At 43.8% G+C, this 21,366-nt stretch overlaps 1 protein-coding gene across 9 annotated transcripts in view; it reads right to left on the reverse strand.

Annotated features, from left to right (window-relative positions):
- Limch1 (LIM and calponin homology domains 1) overlaps positions 1–20,916 on the reverse strand; it is a 294,059-nt gene extending 273,143 nt beyond the window's left edge. For all 9 annotated transcript variants that reach the window (XM_048364831.1, XM_048364840.1, XM_048364830.1 and 6 more), the window contains exon 1: positions 20,741–20,916. In XM_048364831.1, coding sequence (XP_048220788.1) covers positions 20,741–20,836 — 96 coding nt within the window. In that variant the 5' untranslated portion in view covers positions 20,837–20,916. The remainder of the gene's footprint in view (positions 1–20,740) is intronic.
- Positions 20,917–21,366: the final 450 nt, after the last annotated feature.

Raw genomic sequence — 21,366 nt, forward strand, 5'->3', positions numbered from 1 at the left:
TCTGGGAGAGAATCCTTATTGTGGTTTCAACTATGGTTTGTGATTTAATAATTAAACAACTATTGCATTTAAAGAAAATGTACCCAGACCAAACATCATATACTCACCACTTATCCTAATAGATTGGATTATGATAAATGAGTATATATTAGAATATTTAATATTGAATCCCTCATATATAAAATATGGTCAACAGTTACAGTTTAAAATTCAGCTGGACTGTGTAGCCACTTATGGGGGTTTAAATACAGCAAAAATTTGTACCAAGGCCTAATGTATGAAACTGTAACCTCTCTGTACATCACTTAGACAATAAATAAAAAAAAAGAGGAGAGTACACAGAAATGGAAAGACAAAGGGTAAACAAATATAGCAGTGGTACTCACTAGACCTATGTGGAAAATGACCTATATAACTTGGGGTGGGGGGGGGAACCAGGAGGAAAAGACTGGGAGAGAGCAAGGGGAGGGGTGACATTGTCCAAAAAGAAATGTACTCTTTACTTGACTTAATGTAATTATTTGTAACTCTTCTGTACATTACCTTTATAAATAACAATTTAACAATTAAAAAGAAACATATTCATTATCTGACTTACAAAATTGTAACCCCTCTACATATCACCTTTATAATAACAATTTAAAAACAGAAACAAATGAAATAAGTAAAGTTAAAGATAATTTTTAAAACCAAACAAAAAAGTTGAGGCTGCATTCCTCTGTCTGGAAAGTGGACTGTCCTTAGAGATGCAGCAGGTAGGAAAGTATGTGAGTCTGGGGCCAGGCACTAGTGCTCAGGGAAGCCAACTGCTATGTAGAAGAACGCCCGAGCTGAAAGCTTAGTGGGCAGGGAGCTAACACCTTCTTGGAAGTGGACCATTCAGCCCCAATCTAGTGCTCAATTGTCTGCAGTTTTAGCCAGTTTCTTGTTTGCAAGCTCAAGAAAAACCCTGGGCCAGGCACGGGTAGCTGATGCCTGTGATCCTAGATACTCAGGAGGGCTTAAACAGAAAAGCTCTAGGATGGCACGCAGGAACCTGAGTTCAAGCCCCAGGACTGGCAAAAAGAAAGGAAGGAAGAAAGAAAAAGAGAGAAAGGGGTGAGGGGAGAGAGTGGGAGAGAGGGAAGGAAGGAAGGAAGGGAGGGAGAGAGGGAGAGAGGGAGGGAGGGAGGGAGGGAGGGAGGGAGGGAGGGAGGGAGGGAGAGAGGGAGGGAGGGAGGAAGGAAGGAACGAAGGAACGAAGGAACGAAGGAAGGAAGGTTAGTCCTGAACCCTATAGCTAATCATTCCAAATTTCTGGTTCACAGAAACTGAACTACAGGTTAAGCATCCTAAAAATCTGAAATCCAAATGCTCCAAACTTGGATGTTTTTAAGCACTAATCTGATGTCACAAATGGAAAAGCCTACACCCAAGCTTACACTGCAGATCTCCAGATATAGGCACCTTAAAAGTCCTGTTTAAGGGCTGGGAATATGGCCTAGTGGCAAGAGTCCTTGCCTCGTATACATGAAGCCCTGGGTTTAATTCCTCAGCACCACATATACAGAAAATGGCCAGAAGTGGCGCTGTGGCTCAAGTGGCAGAGTGCTAGCCTTGAGCAAAAAGGAAGCCAGGCCCTGAGTTCAAGCCCCAGGACTGGAAAAAAAAAAAAAATCCTGTTTAAAATTACCTTCACGAGATTACCTTCATATCCCAGTATCCTTTGTGCCTACTTCCTTTCCGTCCTTTTCCGGCGTCCAAGATGTCGAAGCGAGGACGTGGTGGGTCTTCCGGTGCGAAATTTCGGATTTACCTGGGTCTTCCCGTAGGAGCTGTGCTCAACTGTGCTAACAACACCGGAGCCAAAAACCTGTATATCATCTCTGTGAAAGGGATCAAGGGACGGCTGAACAGACTTCCTACTGCTGGTGTAGGTGACATGGTGATGGCTACAGTCAAGAAAGGCAAACCAGGGGCCCCAGCACCACATACACAGAAAACGGCCAGAAGTGGCGCTGTGGCTCAAGTGGCAGAGTGCTAGCCTTGAGCAAAAAGGAAGCCAGGGACAGTGCTCAGGCCCTGAGTCCAAGGCCCAGGACTGGCAAAAAAAAAAAAAAAAAAAACAAAGCCTGAAACCCACAATACTTTGATCCCAAACATTTTGGACAAGTAATATTCAACCTGAGATAATGTTTGTTGTTTTAAACTGTTGTATTTTGGGAGACTGGTATCTGTTATGGGTAATGCCATGTCCTTAAAGATTCTGACATAGCCACATCTTCCATTGTGCCTCGAGAAACCCAAAATAGATTGCTTTCCTAATACTGTATGATTAATTGGAGTTCTGTTGGAAAAATACTCACTGCCTTCTCCTAGCACTGTGATAGAATGTCTTCCTTTCCTTGCCCCATTAACCTTAGACTTGGCCAGTTGCTTGCTTTGCCAGTGGAATATGAGTAGATGTGATACAAGTGGAGACTTGAACTCAGAGGTTCATTGCATGGTTTTGGCCAAGTTCTGGTGCACCTGTTATTCTAAAAAGAATAGATCCCCCAGGATGCCTCTGTCCCAGGAAAGGAGGGATTACATGAAGGTGACTCAAACCCAGTCCATCGCCTGGACAAAGTAGCAGCCCAGAGCTTGAAGGGAACCAATGCAGTTGACCCTTCAAATAAAGTTATGCTATTACTGCCTGCCATAAGACTCAAGTAGTCAGTTATACTGTGTGGCTGTATCAAGGGCTGCCTAATACATAGCTAAAACTCCCAATACATGTGTCTTCTTGTATGTCTTCTTCTAAGTCCTTAAAACACATCAAAAATGCTTATCAGACTTACAAGAGATATAATTCATATACCATCAAATTCATCCCCTTACAGTATGTAATTCAACGGTTTCAGGGGAGATGTCTCACTGAATATTATAAATAGGCATTCACCACTATCTAGTTCTAGGATATTTCCATTACCCCAAAAACCAAGTCCATTGGCACTAGCAATCTCTTAACTATCTTTTATAAATAACAGCAATGAAATGAAATGAAAATGTTAAAAAAAAATTTTAGTTGGGTACTGGTGGCTTAAGCCTGTAATCCTACCTACTTAAGAGGCTGAAATCTAGGGATTGAGGTTAAAAGCCAGCCCAAGGAAGAAAAGTCCTAGAGACTTTATTTCCAATTAACCAGCAAAATACCAAACTGTATGCACGACTCAAGTATTAGAGCTCCAGCTATAAGAAAAAAAAAAAAGTAAAAGACTCCAAGTTTAAACAGGGTGCCAGCACATGCACACAAAAAGAAGATATAAGAAATTCTTAGAAAACCTCTTATTCCAAACTAACATGATAAAACAAACACTGCAGAAATGTGTCTTCCCTAGGGTCCTTTCACTTTTGAATCTTCTAAACAAGACATATCCACAGCTCCCATATTTTAATATAAATATTTAATACATTTTAAATTATTTTTGCAAAGCAAAAGCCACTGGAGGGATTTAATTTTCAATCTACAAATCACAGCAAGACAATTACATTTAAAGCCACAAAGTATTTTCAAGGGGAAATCCCATCTAATTCAAACTGTTAAAAAAAACTGGAGGTAGAATCTGCTTCATACTTTTTTAAAAGATCTTTTGGCCTAATGCCAAAATAAAATCAAATCTCAACATTCCACTAATGAAGACCAGAGTTTCAAAAATTAGCAAATGCACACTTTCAAAAAATTAATAGCCAAGACTGGCAAGGACCTAATCACTATTCTTGGTAGATAACTTGAAACCTTACTTAAATATTATTATTCACGTTTAAAGATTACAGAAGGAACTACTACTTTAACAACTATAATGGCAAGCACATTTCATTCTGGTTATCAGAGAGAGAAAAAGAAAGGGAAAAAGATCTTTCCTGACTTTATTTTGCTGAGCTGATGAAGTCATTTTACTAAATCTGTGAGGATAGTCATTATCATTTGTCACCCTTCCTTGCAAAATAAAAGCAAAAGAAATAAAAGTGAGGGAAGACTACCAACGTACTCAGGAAGCTTCCACTCTCACATCCATCAAAGCTGTCCAACCAGTTTTTATTTTTACCCGCCTCTTTCCTGTACTCTGCTCGGAACAGGACCCAGCTGTGCTCTGCCAATCTGGGTCACTCAGCACAGAGATCCGTGGGCGACAGCCGCTGTCTCCACTTTTAGAAGGGCCCTGCGTGCCTGGGAGTGCCCAAGACCAGAGCTCTGCATTCTCTGGATCCAACTAACTGCATGGTTTTGCTATTGCTAGGCAAACTTCAGACTCCAAAACCTCCGCCCTTACCAGAGGGACAGGGGATGAAACCGGAGAAACAAATCAGACACTGCCATGGGGTATCACTTCTACTTCTAACATTTTGTAAAAGCTGCTATTTGCTACTAGTTTCCAGATATGTCCAGTGTGCAGACCATTGTTCAACTACCCAGCTTCCAATCATGCAAGCCAAGCCAACAAATTCCTTATTTGTCTTTAATCAACACTTGACATCAATCTGACTCATTCAATCACATTTTTGTTTTGTGGTTTGTTGCTGTTGTGTGTGTGTGAGAGAGAGACAGTGAAAAAGAGAGAGAGAAAGAGAGAGAGTGGAAGGTACCAATATAGGGGCTTGAACTCAGAGTTTGGGCACTGTCCCTTACCTTTCTCTTCTAAAGGCTAATGCTTTACCACCTGAGCCATAGCTCCACTTCATGCTTTTATTTTTTTTTTCTTGTTAATTGAAGATAAAGGTCTCATAGACTTTCCTGCTCTAGCTGGCTATGAACCACAGTCTCAGATCTCAACCTCCTGGGTAGCTAGTATTACAGGCATGAGCCACCAGTGTCTGAGATTCAACCACATTTTTATACTTAATAGAAATTAATAAGGTTCTGACTTGGTACTTAACATTTAATAATACCACTAAGAATGATATTTTTCTAGTCTCATGAAAATAGAAAGAAATCCTGTAAATCCCATCACATGGGAAGCTGAGACAGGAAGATGGAGAGTTCAAGGTCAGCCTGGGCTACATAGTGAGATTGTGTCACTAATAATAATGATAATATAAAATAGAATAATCTACTAATGTTTCTATTTTAAACCACTCCCACATCATAAGTCTATGATCATCTCTAAGCAGTAACTACTATTCTAAGTTTTTTTAACTTTAATTATTTCCTTTTTTAACTCCTCCCCAATATGATCCTATATATGATCAATTTTTAATTAAAATGTTATTAACAACTCTTGGGGGCCTTAGCACTACTTTCAAACTCTTTTACACAGACTACTCAGATTTTCCCTTAAGACATTCACTGCTTCTTTGCTGGGCAGCGACCAGGATCTTTGATAGAGATGGAGCAGCCTAAAGTCTGACTGGCTTAGACTAATCGGCTCATCTACTCCCCAGCCACCATGAATAAGGGATTTGTCCCCTTTCTCTGTCCTGAGGCTGTGTGGAGACTCTCAATGGATAAGCCTAGACCTTCTGGGGTCGGGCAGGGGAGGTGGGAGGCACTGCAGCAAGCCACACTGAGGACTGCACAGTGAGACAGATGAGGAAATCCAAGACCTACTTGACATCACAGGGCTGCTAAATCAGCCTTACCTCTGGACTGTCAGTGGTCTAGTAGACCAGCTTCCCAAAAACCAGTTTTGGTTAGATTTTTGTTGCTTACAACAAGAAGAATATTCACAGAAACTTTTTTTTTTTTAAGTTTCACTACAAGTATCACTAAAGCCAGGTGTGGCAGTACATTCCTGTAATTGCAGTTTTAGGATAGCTTGAGTTTTAGGACAGCCTGACTACATATCAATATTCTATCTGGAAACAAATGTTGCTAAATATAGAATCACTGAAGCATAAAGTCAAATAAATAAAATGTAAATACATTGTACAGCTCCGGAAAGAGGAAATAACAAAAAAAAAATCTGAGGGGAAAAAATCAGACCTTTTAATGCCCAAAAAGCCTAAAGAAGCCTGGAGCCAGAAGAGGGGGTCACCAGCTCCCTGGCTTGCCATGCTCACCTCTTCTAGCCTTTGCTTCCCATGACTGCTGGCATTGTGGTGCAAAGTACTAAAGTACTAATACAAACCTCACATGAGGTCTGGAGGGTACATATCCTAGTGGTAAAGAACATGGCTACCCTATGCAGGTTCAATCCCCAGCAACCAAAAAAGAAAAATAAATTCACAGGAGCCATTGCAAATGCAATGATTGATATTACAGAAACCTAAATCATAGCAACACCGACTATGTTCCAATCACAATACCAGGGCTTGGTCACAGGAAAAGGGGCTCTGTGAGGGTCCCCCGGGGGATCAGGAGCCACACGGGATCAGAGTCCTGACCAGCCTGCCTACCAATCTCAACTGGAATGGGAACTTACTCTAACACGCCCAGGAGAGAACCTTGAACTAGGAGACACAAGACTAACCAGAAGGCCCCAAGCAGAGAACATAACAACGCCCACAAGGCAGACACACACTGGATCCACACACTTTTTTTTTATTATCAAACTGAATTACAGAGAGGTTACAGTTTCATACATTAGGCATTGGATACATTTCTTGTACTGTTTACCTTGTCCCTCATTCCCCCTCCCCCCTCCCTCTTTCCCTTTCCCCTCCCCCGCCACGAGTTGTTCCGTTGTTCAGTTCATTTTCATCAAACAGTTTGTAAGTATTGCTTTTGTAGTTGTTTGTCTTTTTTTTACCCTGTGTCTCTCGATTTTGGTATTCCCTTCCAATTTCCTGGTTCTAATACCAGTATACACGGTTTCCAATATACTCAGATAAGATACAGAGATAGTGTAGGTACAACCACAGGAAGGTGATAGCGGAATATCATCAATAATAGAGGCTACAGTTACATATGGCACGTTGAAAGTATTTACAACTGTGATATAACAATCATTTCCATAACATCGAGTTCATTTCACTTAGCATTATCTTATAAGGGTATAGCTATTGGGCTCCTGTGATCCTCTGCTGTGACTTGCTTAAACCTGTGCTAATTATTCCCTATAAGGGAGACCATAGAGTCCATGTTTCTTTGGGTCTGGCTCACTTCACTTAGTATAACTTTTTCCAAGTCCTTCCATTTCCTTACAAATGGGGCAATGTCATTCTTTCTGATAGAGGCATAAAATTCCACTGTGTATATGTACCACATTTTCCTGATCCACTCATCTACTGAGGGGCATCTGGGTTGGTTCCAGATTCTAGCTATGACAAATTGTGCTGCGATGAACATTGTTGTGCTGGTGGCTTTAGTGTGATTTTGTTTGTGGTCTTTTGGATAGATACCCAAAAGTGGGGCTGCTGGGTCATAGGGGAGTTCTATGTTTAGCCTTCTGAGGAGAATCTCCATACCACTTGTCAGAGTGGCTGGACCAGTTTACATTCCCAACAACAATGAAGTAGGGTTCCCTTTTGGCCACATCCCCTCCAACAGTTGTTATTGTTAGTTTTCTTGATATAGGACATTCTTACTGGGGTGAGATGGAATCTCAATGTTGTTTTGATTTGCCTTTCTTTTATGGCCAGTGATGTAGAGCACTTTTTCATATGCCTCTTGGCCATTCTCATTTCCTCATCACAGAAGTCTCTTTTTAAGTCTCTAGCCCACTTGATGAGGGAGCTATTGGTTCTTTGCGGTTTTGTTTTGGATGAAGGTAATTTTTTAGTTCTGCATATATTTTAGATATGAGGCTTTTGTCTGTTGAATGGCCAGTAAAGATCTTCTCCCAATCAGTGGGCTTTCTGTTTATCTTGCGAGCTATGTCCTTTGCCCTGCAGAAGCTCTGTAGTTTGATGTAGTCCCATTTGTCCAACCTTTCTTTGATTTGTAGCCTTTCTGGGTCTTTGTTGAGGAAGTTCCATCCAGTGCCAAGGAGCCCAAGTGTTTCTCCTACTCCTTCCTTTAGTGTTTTCAGGGTGTCTTTTTTGATTTCGAGATCTTTGATCCATTTGGAATTGATTTTGGTGCAGGGTGATATATAAGGATCTAGTTTTAGTTTGTTGCATGTGTTGAACCAGTTTTGCCAGCACCATTTGTTAAAGAGGTTGTCTTTCTTCCAGACTATTGTTTTAGCTCCTTTATCAAAGATTAAGTAGGCGTAATTCTGTGGGTTCATTTCTGGGTCTTCAATTCTGTTCCATTGGTCTTCAGGCCTGTTCCGGTACCAATACCAAGCTGTTTTTATTACTATAGCTTTATAATCCACACACATTTTGCTTTGCTTTGTTCATAGTCATTTCTGTTCTAGGTCTCAGTATCCAGGTCTCTGAGTCCAGAGACCAAGTCAGAGACCTCATGAAGGAGAATGCAATGAAGTGAGAGATGGAGAGAGGAGAGAGTAAAAAGAGCTCCACCCATTGGCAATGGTCCATTCTGCTCCTGTAACGGCTTTTCATTAGAGTCCTAACCATTCTCCTGACAACATTTATCTTTTTAAAAACATTGAAAGGGCTCCAGTCGCAGAGAATGTGCATGGGAGCCAGATTGGTGGAACTGTTTCCTAGCAACTAACAGTGCTGCGTGCACAGAAGATGCTCAGTAAGCAGCATCTTAGACAGAAAAGGAGCCTGGGAGGAGAGCAGGAGGGTGGGGCCGCTGGAAGAAGGGCTGGAATCAGGGTCTCCTGGGGAATTTTGCCTTTACTTTTAATGGGTTCCAAAGATGAACTGCAGAGTTATGTCTTCCAATGAATATCTCTCTTTCTGTGCACGTGTGTTTTACATGCACAAACACACACACACACACACACACACACACACACACACACACACACACACACACACACCAAGCAGCTATTGAGGATAAGACAGCAGAGTATAGTAATCACCAGTCCAAGCTCATGGGCCAGATGAGCTGGTATTTCCATGCTTTGATTCTCCCCTCTGTAAAATGGGCATAAATGAGTGGCAGGCACCATGCCAACATTTAGACTGCAGCCATGGGTCTAGAAATAGGTCCGTGCTGTCATTATTATCTACCTTGGCTCTGAACTGGTCCCTTTATCGCTTGATATCATCATCTTCTATCACTCCTGCTTCAGGGTGAGTCAGGCTTCCATTTGTCACTGGCCCTTCCCATTTATGACATCCTGCCAGTTCCCTTAGGAAATGGGTGGTGGCCACATCTGTGGGCCGATGACAACATTCAGCTCCACAAGCCACTTTTGTGTTTTGTGTAGAAAAGGTGGAGAGGATGCTGTTTCTCAGTGTTTTCCTTGGGTCCTGAACGGTGGTATACTCAGATCAATTAGTAGCTTTGTATTTTTACCTTTAAAAATATTCACCTTCTGCACACCTAGGCCCAGATCAGAGGATCCTGGTACAAAGCTAGCCCACACAGGAAAGGCCATGAGTTTCTTATCTCCAATTAACCACCAAAAGGCTGAAGTGGAGCTGTTGTTCAAGTGGTATAATGCCAAACTCAAGCAGAAAAAGCTAAGAAATAATGCCATTCCCCTGAGTTCAAGATACAGTACCACCACATGTTTTCTCCCATATGCAGAAGCTAGATCTCAAATACATAGGAACATGATAAATTATACAGATCTCTAGGCATTCGCACACAGTGAGACCAAAGGAGGAGACTCTTATGAGACCAGAAAGGCACAATGACTGTGCACATCTGATTGTACAAAATTATAGTTATTGAAATGAACTCCAGGAAATGAAAACAAGAAGGTTTTTTTTTCCTTTTTTGCTGTTCTGTTCTGTTTGTTCATTTATCTGTCTTTGGGAGAGTAAGGGGAGGCACAGGGTGAACAAAGGGTGAACAAATGCAGCAGTGGTACTCACTAGATACTATACTGAAAATGAACTCTACAACTTGTGAGTGGGGATGGGAGGGGGAAATTAGGAGAGATCAAAGGGAAGGGTGACATTGTCAAAAAATGAATATGCTCATTACCTGACGATCTATCTGTAACCCCTCTGTACATCACCTTTATAATAATAAATACAATTTTTAAAGTATTCAGAACCAGCACAAAAACTTAAAAATATCCACTTAATACAGGTGAATATTGTGATAAACAGTACTTTTCTTCAGTACTTTTCTTTTTCAGATACTCTCTGATTGGAAGGACTTTAGTCCTTTTTCTAAACTTAGCTGGACTTTGAGTTTAGGTGAAGGAAAAAGAGAGGCCACCAACTGTGAGGTGAGGAAAGAAAGTGAAGGTGAAAGTCCTGAGGTGCTGTGTAATTAAAAGAAAAAGAAGCTTGCTCTCAGCCTTGCTACCAGGAACCCCAAGTCCCGTGAGCACTAGCCCAGCTCACCCAAAGGGAAAGACTGGCTCCTTAAATATTCCTTTCATTGCTACCACCCCACAAAGGGCCTGGTGGAAGCACTTTCCAAGTGTGCAATCACTCACTGTCTCCAGGCAACAATTGAGTGAACTGCTTTTTTTAATCACTCTTCAAAAAAAAAATAACTTTGCTTCCTGTCAGGGCAGCAACAGCATCTATTTTCTCTACCACAGTAGAGTCAGAGTGCCAATCAGGTGGTGGTGGTTGGGCTCAGACTCCCTGAACACTGGCCGGGCTGTGGGTGAAATGGCTGTGGGGCTCTGAAAGGGAATAGAAAAGTCCAGGATGAGGACTAAGACCATCCTAGGCCAAAGGAACTCTGGGACTTTGGAAGGAGGCAGAGCTCACAAGAGACACTCATTCCAGTGAAATACCACAGCTGTTCGTAGAGGTGAATGCTCAGGGCCAGGTGTGCATGGACAAGGGAAAGGTTCATGGGCTCAGAGGCCAAGGGGAGAGTGCAGCCTAGGCAGTGGTGTTGAGGAGATGGATTCAAAGGATTTAGCCCTGGAGAAGTAGGGCAGCAGTGATCCAAGATGTCCCCACCTGAGCATTTTCTCCTTTTTCCTCATGAAGGGACCCAAGTGATTCATGCATTACTACTGCCTGAAAGACCATCTCCAGAGTGGTTAGGTCACTGAGCAAGAGAAAGGAAGCAGATGTATCAGAAAGAATTTTCTAGAAGGCACCTTACAAAGAAAGGCTACAGTCTTCCTTCCCACTCCTCCATTCTACTTCCTAGATAGGTGATATGATCATGACTTGCCAGCAATCACATTGGACCCTGAGGAGAGAGTTGACAATTTATGGTGCGCCCAAGTGGCATCTGACTTGACTTGTTTATAAACTCCTTATTTCAGAGGAATTGAGAGCATGTTCCCAAGTCACCATCTAAATCACTCTATGATAAATCACTTTAAAAGAACACAGGTTTCTTGCATCTGTTTTTCCATCCAAGGAAAGAGCATCCTCCATTTTGCCCAAGATTTGTAATCACTAAGTCCAAGCTTAAACAGTTGTTACCATTTCTCTTAGGAAAAGAATTCCTTTTTTTTTTCTTTTTATTCTTTTTTTTTTTTTTTTTTTTGGCTGGTTCTAGGGCTTGAACTCTGACTAAGCACTGTCCCTGAGATACTTTTGCTCAAGGCTAGCACTCTATCACTTGAGCCACAGCACTACTTCTGGCTTTTTGCTGGTTAGCTGGAGATAAGAGTCTCATGGACTTTCCAGCCCAGGCTGGCTTCAAACTTCAGTCCTCAGATCTCAGCCTCCTGAGTACCTAGGATCACAAGTGTGAGGCATTATTTTTGTACCATTACTGGGGATTAAACTCAGGGCCTCATACTGTCATTTGGCTCTTTCACTAACAGTTGGTGCTCTACACTTTAGCCATGCTCCTCCACTTCCAGCATTTTTCTGGCTTATTAGAGATGAGTCTTCAATTTGTCTGGCTGGCTACTGCAGAACCATGGTCCTCAAATTGCAGCCCCTTGAGTAGATAGGATTAAAGGCATGAACCAACTGTGCCCAACTCTTTTATTTTTCTTTTTGAGACATAGTCTCACCATGCAGCCTCAAAGTCTTAGCTTCCCAAGTGCTGGGACTACAGGTGTAAATGTCTACTTTTGGCCTATTCTTTGTCTTTATAGTCTGCCCCCAAATTTGTAGTTCTATAGTTGTTGTTGTTCTTGTTGTTGTTTGCCAGTCTTGGGGCTTGAACTCAGGGCCTGATCACTGTCCCTAGCTTCTTTTTGCTCAAGGCTAGCACTCTGCCACCTGAGCCACAGTGCCACTTCCGGCCTTTTCTATATATGTGGTGCTGAGAAATTGAACCCAGGGCTTCATGTATACGAGACGAGCACTCTTGCCACTAGGCCATATTCCCAGCCCCTATAGTTGTTTAATCTCACCCATTTTATTTTGTGAGCTTAGGAGCTATGCTTATTTTGTTCACACTTAACCGATTCATAGCACTATGCCTATCATTGGGAGCTCAGTAAACATTTCTCAAGAAAGGAATTCAAGGAATTCTTAGAGCCCACTGTATTATATTAATGTTTATTTTTACCACTGTGTGCAATGTAGGAACTTCAAATGAATAGCCAGGCATCCCAAGTAATTACTTTCATATTTTGAAACATTTAATGAAGGCTTCATTCAATTTCAATTAGAACAAAATATTGAGTTAAAATAAAATAATTGGCTGAGCGCCAGTGGCTCACATCTGTAATCCTAGTTACTCAGGAGGCAGAATAATGAAGAGCCATCTCAAAGCCAGCCTGCGCTTAAAAGTCTGAGTTTAACTACATCCGAAAAAGCCAGAAACAGAGGTGTGGCTCAAGTAGTAGAGTGCCAGCCTTCAGCAAAAAAAGCTAAGGCCCTAATTTCAAGTCCCAGTATGGGCATAAATGAATAAATATATGACTGTTTGAAATCTCATTTTGTTACAAATGTTTCTTATGGAATAAAAGATAACAATATACCCATTACAATAAATATAACCAGTTCTTCACTTGGTGAAAACCCACTTGGTAAAACCTAAGGGTAAGGATTTTCTTTCTCAAGTGTTAGGTCATAAAAATGAAAAAATAAAATAAAATAAAAAGCAATCCCTACTGCCCTTGAGCTTTATTCAAAGAGGAAATTCAGGCCAGGAATGGTGGACTAAATCATAGGATAGTATACTTGACTTAAAAAAAAAAAAAATCAGCCAGTCATGCCTGCAATCCTAGTTTATCAGGAGGCTGAGAGCTGAGGATCATGATTCAAAGACACTCTGGGCAGGAAATTCTGTGAAACTTTTATCTCAATGAAGCAACAAAAAAGTCAAAAGCCTGTAATTCCAGCTACTCAGGAGGCAGAGATCTAGAGGATCATGGTAGGAGGCCAGTCTGGGCAAAAAGTGAGATCCCAATTTCAACAATAACCCAGGCATAGTAGACATGCCTGTGGCCCCAAGTGCTTGGAAGAACCTATGTAGGAGAATCATAGTCTGAGACCATTCCTGGGCAAAAAACATAAGACCCTACCTGAAAAGCAAACAAAAGGGAGGAGGAACCTGGAAGTATGGCTCAAATGGTAGAGCAATTGCTTAGCAAGGGCAGCATCCCGATTTCAAATCCAAGTATTCCCTCCACCAAGAAGCAAGTGCAGGTATATTCTTAAGTGGCCTCTGAATGCCCTGTTTAGGGAGAGGGTCAGGTGGAGTCCAGCACTAATTTCTATGGTTGACCTGGAGGGTAAGCTGCAACCTACAGTAGCTACTCCAGAGAAACCACAGCAAGACAGAGCTAGCTGTCCTGGCCTAACTGCTCATTCTTAAGGACTCTGCACAGAGCTCTTATACATGGTTTTGCTGACAATATAAGTTACACAGGAAACAGCATTTTCACCAAGTTATTTTGTAGTTGTATGGTTAACAACCAGGACACCTTGTTCAGCTTGAGGCCAAAGGTAATTCCCTGAAAGCCAACGGCCACCCATCGGGGTCAGATGCAGAAGGTCATCTCTTTGCAAGTAGAAAAATGGAATTTTTCCACAACTGACCTGAAGTCTATGACGTCATCCCTCCTCGCAGAAAGATGCATCATCTCAGAGCCAGGAAGGAGTCTTGCCAATACTCTGACCTTTTTCTTTTAAAAATAAAGAAGAACTACTCTTTCCTCTTTGTTATTAGTAACCCTGTAGCTTCCGCTGTTTTTATATTTCTCAGTCACTTAACAACAAAATTCTATTAACCTTTCCTTTCCTCATTTTACTGCACTGAGATCATCTTTCTCCCACCCTTCCACGCACACTATCCTCTGACACTATCTTTCACTTCAAATGCAGACACATGTCCTTAAGAATAAATCATACAGTGTATTTTTAATAATCATAGGATAGGCTAGAATTTTTTTTTTTTTTTTTTTTTTGCCAGTCCTGGGCCTTGGACTCAGGGCCTGAGCACTGTCCCTGGCTTCTTCCCGCTCAAGGCTAGCACTCTGCCACTTGAGCCACAGCGCCGCTTCTGGCCGTTTTCTGTATATGTGGTGCTGGGGAATCGAACCTAGGGCCTCGTGTATCCGAGGCAGGCACTCTTGCCACTAGGCTATATCCCCAGCCCTAGAATTTTTTTTTTTAATCAGCCAGTTGAGCTGGGTGCTGATGGCTCATGCCTATATTCCTAGCTACACAGGAGGCTGAGATTTCAGGATTGTGACTAGAAGCCATCCCACGCAGGAAAGTCTGTGAAACGCTTATAACCAATTCACCAACAAAAAGCCACAAGCGGAGCTATGGCTCAAGTATAGAGTACAACCCTTGAGCTTTTTCACCAAGGGTGAGCAACCAAGTCTTGAGTGCAAGCCCCAGTACTGGCACACAAAAAAAGAAAAAGAAAAAGAAAATTCAACCCATATTAACTGGTTCCATTCTGAGCCATGAAAATCAAGGCCACAATGCACTCATGTGATTGGATTGAAATGGCACTTAAATACATCAGCACAGGCAAAGATGTTCCTCTACATCCCTGATGGAAACAAACAAATGACTAGGCCTCGACAGAGATTTTTTGTCTCACAGCACAACCTAAGTTTCAGTGAACCAATCAGCTACAAGACCAGCTTTCTTCACCTTGCCTCAGTCTTCACCTTCAGTCTTGCCTCTCTCTCCCCTTTAGGTACCCCTTAAAATTCAGTGATCAGCATGACTCCCTCTTCTCTCTCTCTCTCTCTCTCTCTCTCTCTCTCTCTCTCTTTCTCTCTCTCTCTTCCACAGCAAAGACACTGGGAAATGCTTACACACTTCCAAACTAGACTCTACTTATTGTAGAGATTGCTTCTATTTTGATCCTCATTGTCCACTCTAACTTTATTCACTTTCTTTACACTCCTAACCGAAGAACAAACCAAACACACCACAGAGGTGTTCATTCCTTATTCAAATTCTCCAAATCCAGGTGCTGGTGGCTGATATCTGTAAGCCTAGCTACTCAGGAGGCTAAGATTGAGGATGCTGGTTCAAAGTTGGTCCAGGCAAGAAAATCCATGATATTCTTGTCTCTTATTAATCATCAAGAAGCAGGAAGTGGAGCTGTGGTTCAAGTGGTAGAGCATAGCCTTGAGTGCAAAAGCTCAGGGACAGCACCCAGTCCCTGAGTTCAAGTCCTATTACTGGTACAAAAAAAAATAGTTCTTACTTATGAAGGACCAGTACGTGCACAGAATCCAGCCAATGCTAATACACAATAAGCACTCAATAAACTCTAGCTTTAATCAGCAGCAGCTGCTGCAGAATTGCAGCTTCAGAATGGTCTGAAGCAAAAAAGAGAAGCCACTGAGCCAATTTCCAGCCCTTCAAGAGTTGCCTGGTCCTACCTAGTACCGACTGCCACCCAGACTCAAAGCCAGATGTCTGCAACATGCTCCATTGTCCTCCATCAGTGGGAAGCTGGGCCAAGAGATCCATCCAGTGGCTAGGAACACATGACCACACACACACACACACACACACACACACATACACACACACACACAAACACACACACTCCTTGGTGGCCAGTGCTTTCTGCCCATTTGGAGCTTATTTGATGCAGTTGGTTTCCACGGAAATGCTGGGACTAGAAGTGCCAGCCCCATCTCCCATTCCTCTTCCCCTTTCCCCAAATTTGTGGGACTTCACTGTTCTCTGACCACGTGACAGCATTGTGTCATAGCAGTCCTGTGTACAAACAAGTCAGATTATTTCAAAGTCCTGGTGAGAAAGATGATCTGATTTACATATCTATTCAAACCACTACTCCTACCTTCAGCTAGCCACAATGATTTTCTTCCCCTGCCTCATCCCTCCCATGTAGAGCTAGCTGGAAGCCTAAAGTTAAATCTTTTTTTGTAATAAAATTAAAAATAAATTTAAAAAATATTGTAAGAGTCATTAAGTCCCTACAGAGATGGAAAATTAGGTGTCATAATAACTCATGGTATTACATCACAAATGTCCAAGGTTACTGGCCACCAAATACTAGATTATCTCAAAGGCTACTCATAAATTTTCCCTATTACCAAGTAATACAACATCGTCTTGGAGCACTGGGGTACCTTCAGTGCTTTTAATCTTCAGAATCAGATCTCAGTTGAATAAAAGAAATAATTCTATGTAGACATGGGGAAATGAACCAAAAGGATGAATAGATTCCTTCCAGCCTAGTCCCACTTGTGTGAAATATGGATTAGGTCACAAGTAAGACTACATTCATCACCCAGCCCCAGGGGTATGCTATAATTAAAGTTAAAGGAGTCCAGAAACTTCTCAAATTGAGAAGGAAGACAGTTGGATTGAAATTTCCAGCCCCTCCTTAAAGATCTGGCAACCTGTTTCAAATCAACTAAAAGCAAGTTGAACAGACATCTGCTCCTCCAGAAAGTGTTTGGCACCACGGAAAACTGCAGATTAGAACAGACTAATATTGTTGTGGGTGGAGAGACACAAAGGGAGGAGAGAATGAAAAAATTAGAATCATCTACCTACTAGCAAACAACTCCATCAATTTCATTAGAAAGAGAATGGAGGAAGAAAGAAGGAAATTCAATGGAGGAACTATCCTTTTTTCAGAGGAGTTGACACTGCTTCTGTGGCCACAATACTTCTGTATTTTAGATGAACATTTGCACATTTACTATTTGTTTAATTATTTAATATTGGATTGTTTGCAAGAGAAGAGGCATTAATTATTTTGCTTGGGGGTTGGGTAACAAAAACTACATATTCAACAATATCCAACACAATACTGATGATTCATTTCCTAACCTTGATGGACTAATGGATCATCTTATGATTAGATTATTATAGATTTTCCTCTGATCCCAAAATAACTTTAATACAATAAGAATACCATGTAGTAGGGCTGGAAGCATGACTCAAGTTGTAGAGTACCTGCCTAGCAAAGTGCAAGGTCCTAAGTTCAATTCTTCATATTGCCAAATAACAACAGCAACAACAACAATGATAATAATAGTGATAATAATATGGATCATCCATCTTCTTAGCTTCTAATCAAATTATTTGTCATTAATAGAAATAGGCTGGAGTATAGCTCAATGTTAGAACTCTGGCTTAGCATTCCCAAGTCCTTGAGTTCAATCCCTGAATGAATGAATGAATGAATGAGTAAATAGTAAGATAACAGGTAATTGAATTCATTTTCTATACTGGAAACATACTTCTGAAGTATTTCTCAATAGCAGGCTTAGATGTTATTAACAACAGAAAGAATGGTAGCAGTAACCATGGTAATAATAACAATGGTAAGAATAAGAGCAATATTCATGGTAATAATAATAACTATCACTTAAATCTTGTTTCCTAAGTGCTGTGAATCATTCTAAGCGTTTCAGACATATTCACTCATGAAATCCTCATGGCCCTCCTATTAGGTAAGTGAAATATTACTTGTTTCCTGTTTTAGATGTTCTTCTCCACAATATCCCTTTGTTATTTCTGTCAACAATGAGAACTATCTTTCAAAGAAAATATTTAGAACCATAAAGACAGAAAAAGCAGCTTGCCCAAGGTCACCTAGCCAGAAGGTGACTGACCCAAAACTCAGACCCATGATACCCAGCAGCAAAGCTGGACTCTTAGCCACCAGGATTCATTGCTTCCTCTGGCTTAGAAGACCTAGAAAAGCAATATGCCCTGTCAATTAATACATGAAATAGGCTATTTACCTTAGCCCCACAATAAGACATGCAGTCTACCCCCACAGCTACAAAAAGTGGCTGCTAGTGTTGCCCAGGGTGGGCCCAGGGTGAGCTCCGTTAGACATTCACCTTTGCCAGCTTTGACCAAGGCTGGGGGTGGGGTGAGAGAGAAGCCTCCCTCGCAGGCCACATTTCCTGCCCAGTAACACAGTCCTCAAATAGCCAAGGCGGCAGGCTGCGAAATTCCTCACTGAGAAGTTAGGTCCCAGAGCTCTTTCCTTGAGGTTTAAGAATGAACTTTTTCCTCAACAACAACCTCTGATCGAGAAAGAACAGGACTGTGGAAAAGAAACAAGCAACCAAGTGTGTTTATTCACTTGCTCCACCCAAGGGAACATTTTTTATTGGGTTTTTTTTTCCTGAAAGGGTGAAATTCTTACGACTCAGGATGAACAAAAGGGGGGGAAAAAAACACGGAAAAATCATCTGTGGGAAATTTAATCACCAACACAACAAAAGGGAAAAAACAAAGCCGTACCAATGAGGATGTTGCCAGAGACAATGGACCCCTACCGGAGATGCAATTGTGGCAAGATAGAAATCCCCTGGGAACTGGACTCACCCTAAAAGCTAGCTTATTGCTGTATTAGCTGAGGAATCTTTGTTCACCTGGCAACAGTCAGCAAAACCATCTGTTCCTGCCCCTGCCCCACCACAGTTGGGAGGATCCCACATTTACATTTCAAGAGGACTCTGCAGCAAGAAAAGAGGAGGTCTCTGCCTCTCCCCGGAGTTAATATCTTTTTTATATGGACTGGAAGGGGTGGGGGAACACTCCTTTCAGTGAAATTGAACCCCACAGCTGAAAAGAGATAGGGCTTCAATAATGCACAGGGAGGCAGTGCTCCTGCTGCCTGGCCCTAAAGCCATACAGGCAAGGCAGGTTTCCCAATTCTTCAGTTGGAATAAATAGCTAAGTACCAATGAGGATGCCAAATTGCCTCTAGGGCTTAAAAGTTGGTTAAGGAGCTTCTTTCTTGCCTCAAACTATTATAGCGGCTGATATTTAGATATATGCTCCACTAACAATACACTTCTAAAGGGAGAGTATGTCAATAGTATTTGCAATGAAGGACAGTAGGAATAACTCACTTCATAAATAGTAAAGATAGTCGGGTCTTACAAGATCCCTTCACCCCCATCCACATCCAAAATCAATCTCGAGAAAGTTCAAGAAAAATAAATAAATAATGGTCATCGTACTCTCCACTCAGCCGGCAACTACAAATGTCTCTTGTGTAGCCTGCGTATCCAAGTATGCAGCACAGAGAGAACACCTGTCACACGCCACATATCAAAAATAAAAAGCCGCTGGGGGCGTGGCTTGAGTGGTAGAGCACTTGTCCACAAATGCATAGGCCCTAAGTTCAAACCCCAGAACAGCATTAAACAAGTAAATAAATAAGAGAGAAACAAAAGGTCTTTTTCTCATAAGGCAGTGAACTATCAAATTCTAAGAGACCTGGCTGGGCTTTTAGCAATAGTCTGGAGTTTGTCCTTTTGTTTCTAAGATTCTTGGGGAACCCTGGAAGGTGCAGGCCTGTGGCTGGAGCCTTCCAGCCACACGAGGTGAGGCTTAAATCTGCAGCATATATTGCTCTGTCAGCGATGTTTCGAGGGTGTGGGTGAGGTTTACTAAGGGACCACCAATATTGAGATGTTCCTTCTCTGTGGTTGGGTCTGAATCAAGAGGTACACTTCCTCCTCCGAACGATCAGGCAAGGACTGAGTGTCACGGAGAGGGAAGAGGGCCGATCGTATTCGTTTTCTTTCTTCATCCATCCAGGTAGGTCCCTTCCTTGGGTATCAAGGGATTCCCCCCTCCTCCCCCGCCCTCCAAGCCCCCCCTCCTCCCGATTCCCGCAGATAGGTCATTTCAGTAGCGCAAGCTCCGTCTACAGATAGGCATCGTGAATCAGGATCTCCCAGCAAGCCGCTGCCTGGCTCCCGAGAGCTCCAGTGATTTCTCTGGCCCGCCACCTAGTCATTCAAGAAGTGAAATCTGTCACCTGGGCCGGGTACCAGGTCTTTCTGAACCCACTCTTCGGTCTCTGGGACACAGAGGCACAGAGAGGCTGTTGCCAATAGTGGAGCAGCGTTCCGGCGGAGGGCTCGCCCGCAAGTAGGTCTTGCAGCCCCCCACCCGCTGTGATCCTTGCCAGCCTCGCACCTGAACCCGTGCCAGGAATACAGCAGAGAGGGTCCGGTGGGTATGCGCCTCCCCGGAGACCCCGGCAACTGCGCTCCTGAAGGGCCAGGAGGGAGACCAAGAGGCGGAGTGTGGGACAGGGAGCGGGACACCCCAAAATGCGGCGCCCGTGAGGACTCTGGGAGCTCGGGGCGCCTTCGCAGCGCTTCTGCTCGCCCGGGCTTCCCTTGGCAGCGCCTGGAAGCAATGTCAGCTGAGAAGCGGGCGAAGGTGCCGGGGAGCGCTTCCCGCCCCCCGTGCGCACAGCGACACTGCCAGCCGCCCTCTCGGGAACCCGGTGCCCGAACGCCGGGGGACTGCAGATCGCCCGGGGCCGCAGAGAGTGACCCAGAGCAGCTAGCCAAGAAAGTGGGGCGGGAGGAGGGGGGACGCGGCTGGACCTTCGGTCCGATCTGTGACCCATCGGTGCGCGGGGCGGGTCCCCAGATCCCAGCGACCCCCGCAAGGCCGCCCTCCCGCCCGCCACCGTAGCACCTACCTCGATCCACTTCTGCGCCTCGAGGAAGGCGGGCTCGGGGGGCGGCTCGGGCTGCAGGGGCTGAAGAGCTTCCAGATCAAGCGCGGGACAAGCCATTTGCGAAGCCCGGTGTCCGCTGCCGGAGCGCGCTGGGCCGCCGGGAAGAGCACGGCCGCTGCCGCAGGAGCGCGCTCCCCGCCCCTTCCCGCCCGCCCTCCTGCCCTCCCCTCCGCTCCCCCACCAGGCTCAGGTCCCCGAGGAGGCAGCCGCAGCTGTTCCCCGCGCCGGAGCCGGGCTGAGCTGTGAGTGCCCGGCGGGAGCGAGCGCAGAGACGCAGGGAGCTCCCGCTCCTGTCCACCTTCCCCACCGCTCCGCCCCGCCGGACGGAGGGGGGGGGGGCTCGGCTACCGGCTAAAAATAACCTGGAGTGAGCACTGGGTGTCTCCCTCCTCGCTCACACCAGGACCAGGAGAGGGACCTGGCCGCCACCCCGCACGTCCCCGCGACAGGCCTGCTGCCAAGGGGCCGGCTGATCGCTGCACCTGGGAGACGAGACGCACGGAGCCCGCGCACGCGCCCCTGGGAAAGGGATGGGGTGGGGGCACCGAACCGCTGCAGCCCCGCTGGGAGACGCGAGGCTGCGCCCG

The sequence above is a fragment of the Perognathus longimembris genome, chromosome 16 (assembly GCF_023159225.1).
Source record: "Perognathus longimembris pacificus isolate PPM17 chromosome 16, ASM2315922v1, whole genome shotgun sequence".
Classification (NCBI taxonomy): domain Eukaryota; kingdom Metazoa; phylum Chordata; class Mammalia; order Rodentia; family Heteromyidae; genus Perognathus; species Perognathus longimembris.